Below are 8,980 nucleotides of genomic sequence, written 5' to 3' on the forward strand. Positions count from 1 at the left end.
GGGGGGGGGGGGGGGGGGGGGGGGGGAGGGATGTTATAAAGGCATGATTGATAATATTCCTCAACTTCTTGGCCATCACTAAAGCCTCGACATAAATTTAGGTCTCTAGGTCGTCAATGTGCGAGATGATCTTCTAATACCTTCATTCTTATCATATTGGATGATATTTCAAGTAAAGATGCTGTTTGGATATCGCCATGGATTCCTCACTTGAGTCCATTGCATGATTCAATCACAAGCGTAGCCAGCTTTGTGGACCTTCTTACTTCAGCGCTGTAGTCCCCTTTTCTTTTTCCCAGCAAGTTGTACTCTCTATCTTTAGTTTATTTGCTTTCAATGAATAATTTAATTTTTATCTGAAAAGAAGTTTTTTACATGGGAGCATCTTTTCAAAATGCCAAAGATTACCTCTGCAGTCAGTGATAGTAACAGTGGCACCCATTCACCCTGTATATAACTTTGTGTCTACTCCAAATTTTAAACATTTTTCTTGCTGATGTAATAGTAAACTTGATCATTCTCTTCAAACAGATACTGGATTCCACAGAGAAGGCCGTTGAGGATAGCTTAGCAACCACCGGTCGGGTCAACAAACGTGCCGTTCAGATTTACTCGGAGAGCTCAAAAACATCATGCTTCACTTGGTTGGCTATCTTCGTAATGACCTGTGTTTTCGTAATGGTTGTTCTTCTCATTCGAGTTACTTGAAATACTAGGAACTAATTTGCATTCCCAGGACATAGATTCGAGCATGTTGAATATTGTATACACATTTTCGAGGAAAAAGTAAGCCAGAAGAATAGATGGTGAGAATTCTTGTTAAAGCCTTTTCTTTTAAAATGCTGTCACCAAATTAGCATTGTTTGTTTTTGAGCAAATGGTTTCAAAATTTGCAGTTTGGCATATCTATTATGTAGTTGTAATTGTTCCATTGCAACTTGAGAAATTATTAGAAATACCCTCTGGTTTTTACATGTACAGATTTGTCAATTTTACAGCCAAATTCCAAAAGCTGTCTTATTCATATCTATTATATTGTTTACGTGAAAGTCCACGTCGGTTAGATAAGGGAACAAAACATTCTTTATAGGAGTGTAAAACCTCTCCTTAATAGACGCGTTTTAAAATTATAAGGTTGACGGTGATACTTAATGGGTCAAAGCAAAAAATATTTGTAGTAGTGGGATTGGATTGTTATAGTAGTATTAGAGTCAAGCACTGAGCGGTGTGTCAATGAAGACCCTGACCCCCAAGGTGGGTTGTGAGATCTCAATCGATTGGATAAGAGAATGAAATATTCCTTATACTGGTGTGAAATGGAGAGGGGAATGAACTATTTCTTATAAGAGCGTGGAAATCTCTCCCTAGTAGATGCGTTAGCGATATGTAATGGATTAAAGCGGATAATACCTTCTCGCGGTGCTTCTCGCGGTGGACTTGGGCTATTACAACTTATTAGAAGTATCTTAATCTATATTTTGAAGCGGACAATATTGCAAGCGTTGCAAGCGGTCAGTGGACTAAACGTTCTTTTTTTTTTTTTAATACAATCTTACCATTTCTCTGTTCTACACAAGGGTAATTCGGACTTTTCATGTTTAGTTTTTCATTGATTTGGCCATATGTAGGGTTTATAAGTATAGGTTTGAAGTTGTAAAATAACAAGTGAAATGAATATTACCTAAATTTGTGTATTGCCTTTACACCTCACTATTCTTTTGATTAATACCAAAAAGACAAATCTTTATCATAGCATTACAGATCATCTTCTATTGCTTTCAAATGTTTGTCAATTTGACAGAGAAGAACAGTACTTAACCTCACATGCTCATCATACACACCTTCCACCTTCTTCAACATACCTTTTCTTCTCTCTCTCTCTTCCTCTCTCTCTCCTCCGTTGATGTCAATGAAAAAATGGATCTACCCTTTTCATAAAAACATCCAATTTTACCAAATCAATGCCTAATTTAAATTTATAGTTCAATTGACAATAAATTTGAAGCTGATAATATCAAATCATCAACAAAAAAAAAATTGTTTCTTGAATTTTGGAGTTATACACACAGGCATGTTAATCAATAAAAAAGATTTGAACAAATTAGAAGGCGAAATGAAACAATAATTAGTAATAGAAAGATCATGTAGTGATGGGTTTGATCTTCTTGGAAGGAATTTGAAGCTCAATATACACAGAGCTGAGATCTTGGGGAGCTTCGAAGAACGGCGGCGGCAGAAAGTTCAATTTTCTTCGAGGAGGGCGAGGTTTCTTGGGCGCCGGCGGACACACCATGGTCGGCTTCAGGCGGGTGGCGGCGGCTGTCGGAGTCTGGCAGTCTTCTTGTTCTTGAATATTGTGGTCTGCTTTTTCTTTGGGGAGTTGAAGCGATAGTGATCTTAATGGTGTGAGTGGCCGGAATTCCTCCAAAACCTCCATACCCATTATGCAGCAGCTCCGGCGGTGGCCTGTGATCCAAGTTTTAATGGCTAAAGCGGCGGAGAGAGAGAGAGAGAGAGAGAGGGAGAGAGAGAAGGGCGTGGTGTTGGGCAATTGAAATGGTGATGATGAGAGAGAGATATATGAGAGAGAGAGGGTGTGAAGAGAGGAAAAAAGAGAACGTGGGTGGGGACGATTATTCGGTGGGGTGAGAAGGGAGTGTTTTTTTTTGGTTCAACAAATGAGGTGGGGCTTGAGGAGAAGGTTTGACCCTTTGTTTGGGTTCGAGCGAGGGTAATAATGTCTTAATCGTTCGAGTTATACAACTGAATTAAGGTACAACTGCACGAGACGATATTATCTAACATAATGTAACTTTGACGATCACAATTCGTCCAACGGTGCTAGAAGATGCACCAATCGCAAATTGATTATTGAGTGAGAATGTACTCCATAAGTTACTGTAACAGCTCAAACCTACTGCTAGCACGTATTGTTCTAGTTGAGCTTTCCCTCGAGGTTTTTAAAACGCTTATAGAGGTAGGGGGGTCCAGCGTCTTTGCTGGCACACCTCCTCGTGTTCACCCCCTTTCAGGGCTTAGCTTCTCCGTTGGTCATCGCCTAGTGTTTTGCTCTGATATCATTTGTAACAGCTCAAGTCCACTGTAGCATATATTACCCTTTTTGGACTTTCCCTCAAGATTTTTAAAACACGTATACGGGAGAGGTAGGAGGGACCAGCGTCCTTGCTAGCACACCACCTCGTGTCCACCCCTTCTTTAGGGCTTAGCCTCCTCGCTGGCACATCGCCCAGTGTCTACCTCTAATACCATTTGTTACAATCCAAGTCCACCACTGGTATATTGTTCTCTTTGGACTTTTCCTTTCGAGCTTCCTCTTAAAGTTTTTCAAACACGTCTACTAAGGAAAGGTTTCCACACCCTTCCAAAGAATGTTTCGTTTTTCTCCTCAACCAATGTGGGATCTCACAATTACAGAGGAGCATACATAGTTAGGTTATTCGATGAATGTAGGTCAAATCAAGTAAAAGAAAAGATTAAAGAACACAAGAAAAAATTCTCCGTAGAGAACCCGATCTTTGTAAATTCCTCAAATGGAGAATTTCGCGAGAATAGAGACGGGAACAAGGAAGGCTTCTCTATCCCTGTTCCACCCGACGGACATACCCAATCACAACTAAAGAACATCGTAGTTTAAGTAAGTTTCTCGCTTAACAGTGACTTAGATATCGTCTAAGAGAAAAAATCAGGTCAAGTTTTTGAGTTGATCGGTGATGGATCGGGAGAGAGAAAGGGTGACAATGGAAGGGAAAAAGCCAAAGAGCAGCCTTTAAACTGACTGACAAACAGTAAATGAAGCTTGTTCATCTCCTTGTCTGCATTATACTTCTTTTTTCTTCCATTTTATCTCTAAAAAGTTAAGATTTTTGTCCACTTCAAAAGCTGGTGATTCCCTTTTGAACTCTATAGGATGTTTGTTCTGTGACCCATAAACCCTAACAGTTTAAAACTTTGATTAACTTAATCACTGCTTTAATCTTGTTCATTAACTCAATTGGGGCCCAATGATTGGAAGAACAGCTCATGATGTTCTTGTCTGCAATGTCTTAAACAACCAACTTCATTCATGTGTACTTAATTTGTTTCTTAATTACAAAAGGGATTGCTTAAGATCATCATCCACTTCATACTTAATCTAATCATTAACCTAACAGTTTCAAGACAAAAGCTGCTTGCATAACATGCTCCATGTGAGCCTTCTTCTTTTGTTATAACCCTATATGAAACTCTAAAATGATATTTGTTCGGTTTTGTTTGCTATGTTTTCTTAATAGAGAAGAAACCCGAATGACAGTTCGACGCTGTTTTTGATCGAATAGCTGTCAAATGATGTCTGAATCTGTGAGATCTCACGTTTTGGAGAGGAGAACGAAGCATTTCTTATAAGTGTGTGAAAATCTCTCCCTAGAGATACTACAATGGTTAGAGAGGAGAACGAAACATTTCGTATAAGAGTGTGGAAACCTCTCCCTAGAAAATGTGTTTTAAAACCATGAGGGTGACGGTGATACGTAGAAGGCTAAAATGGACAATATCCGCTAACAGTGAGCTTGGATTATTACAGAATCATTAGTAGGATGGATGTTTTTTCTTTGTTATAACACTAAATCTATGTTCGAAGATCTTTGTCTGAAACATATTACGACTAGAAAGTTTAGAACAATCAAATTAAAACATCGAACATTTGAAAGGATAGAACTTAATGTGTCGCCAAATTTAATTAGTAAGAGATGATAAAAAAAATGTTGTCTTTCAAGTCTTTTTCAAATATGAGAATCCAATGTTATTCAAAGACAAATAAATTAAATTAAATTATATGAGAGGAAAAAAAAACACATCCAAGTGGGAGAGGTGAAGGAGACCCTTAAAGCATCCTATGAAACTTGTCTATTTCTAAATTAAAATAATTATAATAATAATAATACATAAATAAATAAATAAAATATTTTTTTCTTCATTAAAATCTCTCCCCGTTTAATTAATTAATTAATTTTTTGTGGAATTTTTTAATGAAAATATAGACTTATTTTTTCAGATTTATTTAACTTCTACAGAAATTATTAAAACCCTAAAAAAATAATTATAATCATGAACAGTAAATAAAAGAGATAAGGGTTTTTTTTTTTTAAAAAAAAAAACATTATGAGTAATTATTGTGGGTGTTTTTTTAATTTAAATTTCAAATTTTGGCGGGTAATGTTTTATTAATCATTTGTTGTTTAAAGACTTTTTATTTAATTAATGGAATTAAGAAAAATTAATGGAACTAATCAAATGTCATTAACTTTTGTCGGCTCATTTGGAATGGATATTATTGTCCTTTCCTTAAACTAGCCTTTTTTTTTTAATTTTGTATTTTATTTTATTTATTCTTTTTAAACGAAAAAAAGAATCATAATAATAGCCCAAATTATTAAGGGCCACTTTTTAAAGCCCTAACTGGAATTGTTGGGCCAGTCTAAACCTTAAATGGGCCCAATAAACTCCTAAAGCCCAACAATGCCATGGTTAACGGGCTTTTATGATTATTATTATTATTTATTTATTTATTTCAAATTTTAAAAGACGGGATATGAACCAGTTGAGAATCGATATCTTTTTTTACTAAACTATACTCAGATCGACTCCGAGCTTGTGATATATATATATATATTTATTTATTTTACCATATAGTAAATTAAAATTTCATAAAATTTTACTGAAAATTCATAAGTCACATAGTATTATGGACATTTTTTTCATAAGTATTCTTAATGTTAATAATAATTTAAAGAGTATAATAAGATTGAGCTGAGTCAATCGAGTTATTCAAATCATATGATCGTATGAACGGTGAAAAATATGATAATTGAATGATGAAAAATAAAAATAATAATTTTTAAATTTCCGACCATGTATAACTTTTTTTATTATTAAATAAAAAAATAAAGTAAAAGTCCAATCTTGTGGGACCCATATTTATGGTCAAACTACTTTCAAATAAAAAAAAATGATATCAAAATTACATCAATACCCTTCCACCACCACGTTGTTTCTTTCCGGGTTCCATCTCGAGAGATTCGAACGTGATTGTATTTTGGTTTGACTTCAACAAACCCGATCGCTTCGTGTACTCCGAGGCTAGTTTTGACTTTACAAAAGTATTTGACTTTTTAATAATACTCGGAGACAACACTAGAGTCACAGGTATCTTTAAGAAACACCGTCACAGCCGAATAGGTAGCGTTGATTCCCCGCCACGTTTCTCTTTTCAAGATTTCTGGGAAACGACACCCACGTTAAGATGGGTCACCGGAGGCTGCGGGTGACGGTGATCCCCGTCGTATGTTACGAGGAGCATGGTCGGTTCGTCACGAACTCTTTCCACCTTTTTCCTCGCCGGACAACCTTTGACGGTGCTGCATCTATAATACCCTCTGCCAAATCAAACATTAACATAATTAATTATTATTTTCTTAAAATTATAAATTTAATTTTAATAAATTTTAGAAAGATATTAATATTGAAAATTAATAAAAATAAAATAAAATAAAATATTAAAAATTGACGAATTACCTAGGATAGGGGGAGCCTTTAATGGGCTTTTGGCCGTACTTTCTCCAAGAGTATTCATCGGGAGGTATGTCGGCGATTTTAGAACTGATCGCCGGGACTCGTACCGTTTTTTTCCCTCCAGATTTCCTGGAAAAATCAATCGAATTAAGAAAAATTGAATTCATACGACGAGGAATTGAAAATCAAGAATCCCTAATCGGTACCTTCGCTTCGCACAGTGACAGGGCTTAGAAGGAGTCTTGCAGCCAAATCGAGATATGTCATCGGACTTCCTCTTCACCGACAGCGGCGGCTTACCGGAGGAGATTGCCGGAGTCGCAAAGAGTGAAACGCTGCCGTCGCCGGTGATAGTGGAGACAAAAGACGAGGTCGTGGTGGAGTCAGTCGGAGCCCTAGAATCAGGGGATTTGGCGACAGGGGTGAAATTAGGGTTAGGGCAATCGATTTTGGAGGTTGGATTGGGGGAATTAGGGAGGGGATTTGGGGAATCGGAGGGTCCGCGACGGAATCTAGCGTGGCCGGTTCTGTTCAAGAGGGAAATTAGGCGCTTGAATTTGGAGACGGTGAAATCGGCGATTTCAGAGCAATTAGGGGTTTGAGAGGGCTGTTTGGATAAGAGGCGGATTAGATGCTCCATGCTCTGTAAACCGGCGGAGGAGGCTTCTAGAATCGCCGTATGATCCTCCATCTTCGCCGGAAACACTGCCAGATCCACCGCCATGGATTAGAAGATGACCGGAATCTCAGAGAGAAGCTTAAAGAGAGAGAGAGAGAGAGAGAGAGAGAGAGGTTAGGATGGACGAAGGAGAGGGCGGAGAGTTTTATAAAGAGGAAGAAAAGGAGGAGAAAGTCAATGGAATTTTAGTCAACTCAAAGAGGTATAATTATTATTATTATCATTATTGCCTTATAAGGAATAAACAAAAAGTCAAATTTCAAATTGTAAAATTTTAGATAATTAAATTAAATATTTTAACTCATAAGTGGTAAATTAGTTTTATAGCGAGTTTAAATTCTTTTAATAAATAATTATAAAAAGATTTATTAAAAATAGTTCTCGATAGCTCATTAATGTATTTTCAAATGCTTACCCACATATTTTTTATAATTAAAAAAATTGTAATTGAATTATAATTTTACCAGTATAAAATTGAAAAACATAAATTAAAAAAAAAAATTAGTATTTTTTTTAAATAGTAATAAAATTTGGGAAGAAATTTGGAAAAATGTATTTGGAAAGTAGAGGCTTGGTGGTGGTGGTAGTAGTGGGTGGATCCCAACAAAGCACAAAAAAACAATAAACTTTTCCACAAAAAAAACATTGGACATTAAACAAATTGCCTTCCTAAAGTCAACTCCCACTTTTTCTTTTTCTTTTTTATTTATTTATATATATATATATATATATATATATATATATATAATATAGTAAATAAAACTATAAATTATGAATTTTATTCTTATAAAGGTCGTAACCCATATATTTTTCTCTCAATTATTTACTAAAATTTAAAATTTTTCAATTAAATTTAATCATTAAATACCATAAGATATTTCTGGGGGGGGGGGGGATTAGGTGAAATTGTTGACCTACTCCATATTTGGTTGACAAGTGAATGAATTAAAACCATAGGTTAAAATTTAAAATAAAGTTTTAAAAGCACATGGAAGATGAGCAATGAAAGCGTTGACACACACACACACACAAAACCTAGACCAAATATTTCTACTTTTTTTTTCTAGATTTTATTTTTCAAACAGCAAATAAATAAATAAAATTTGCTGTCCACACCTTTAGGTCTGAATTAGGTTTCACATATTAAAATCTTAGTTGACAATATTGTATCTAATTAGGTTTCCTATTCTATATTTTAATACACAAAAGTCAACTTCCTCTTCTTAATATGAGATATGAAGAGAGAATCTCATTTTTTTGGTGTGGCCAAACTCGTCATTATGTCACGTACAGCTAATAAATCTTGGTCACTGCATCAATTTAAGGATCTTGTATCTTAGGGAGCGAAAGGGTCGAGTAAGAAGTGGCCAGACATAAATAGCCAACAGCAACAATCGACCATCTAGAGACGAGGAAGGGTATAGTAAGCAATGAAAAATCTGATCATTTCTTAGAACAGATTATAAATCATACTTGTAACAACCCAAATTCATTGCTAGCAGGTATTGTCCGCTTTGGCCATCGCTATCAGCCTCACGGTTATTAAAAACAGTCTGCTAGAGGGAGATTTCCACAACCTTATAAAGAATGTTTTGTCCAGGATCTCATACCACCATTCTCACTTTACCTCATTTAACTTAGCTTTTCTAACCAATGAAACTTAGCTTTTCTAACCAATGAAGAAGAAGAAGAAGAAGAAAAAAAAAAAAAAAAAAAAAAGGGGGGGGTTTT

General features: G+C 35.7%; 2 protein-coding genes across 3 annotated transcripts in view; one reads left to right on the plus strand and one right to left on the minus strand.

Annotated features, from left to right (window-relative positions):
- The window catches only part of LOC111429634, a 5,629-nt gene extending 4,657 nt beyond the window's left edge, over nucleotides 1–972 (plus strand). For both annotated transcript variants that reach the window (XM_023065561.1, XM_023065562.1), the window contains one exon: nucleotides 532–972. In XM_023065561.1, the coding sequence (XP_022921329.1) occupies nucleotides 532–708 (177 nt within the window). In that variant the 3' untranslated portion in view covers nucleotides 709–972. The remainder of the gene's footprint in view (nucleotides 1–531) is intronic.
- Nucleotides 973–5,943: 4,971 nt separating this feature from the next.
- Nucleotides 5,944–7,326, minus strand: LOC111429632 (probable WRKY transcription factor 17). Its single transcript, XM_023065560.1, has 3 exons — nucleotides 6,777–7,326; nucleotides 6,574–6,699; nucleotides 5,944–6,434 (listed from the first exon to the last, which is right to left on the minus strand). Exons 1-3 carry the CDS (start codon nucleotides 7,292–7,294, stop codon nucleotides 6,269–6,271), a joined length of 810 nt encoding a protein of 269 aa, XP_022921328.1. The 5' UTR covers nucleotides 7,295–7,326; the 3' UTR covers nucleotides 5,944–6,268.
- Nucleotides 7,327–8,980: the final 1,654 nt, after the last annotated feature.

This window comes from Cucurbita moschata, unplaced genomic scaffold (assembly GCF_002738365.1).
Source record: "Cucurbita moschata cultivar Rifu unplaced genomic scaffold, Cmos_1.0 Cmo_Scf00032, whole genome shotgun sequence".
NCBI lineage: Eukaryota > Viridiplantae > Streptophyta > Magnoliopsida > Cucurbitales > Cucurbitaceae > Cucurbita > Cucurbita moschata.

Bases quoted from the DNA above. Each gene is read 5' to 3' on its own strand.
- LOC111429632 (XM_023065560.1), bottom strand. From the start codon at position 7,294: ATGGCGGTGGATCTGGCAGTGTTTCCGGCGAAGATGGAGGATCATACG. The intron at 6,700-6,776 runs GTACCGATTAGG...TGATTTTTCCAG, and splicing joins TGTCACTGTGCGAAGCGAAG to GAAATCTGGAGGGAAAAAAA. The intron at 6,435-6,573 runs GTAATTCGTCAA...TTGATTTGGCAG, and splicing joins AAAGGCTCCCCCTATCCTAG to AGGGTATTATAGATGCAGCA.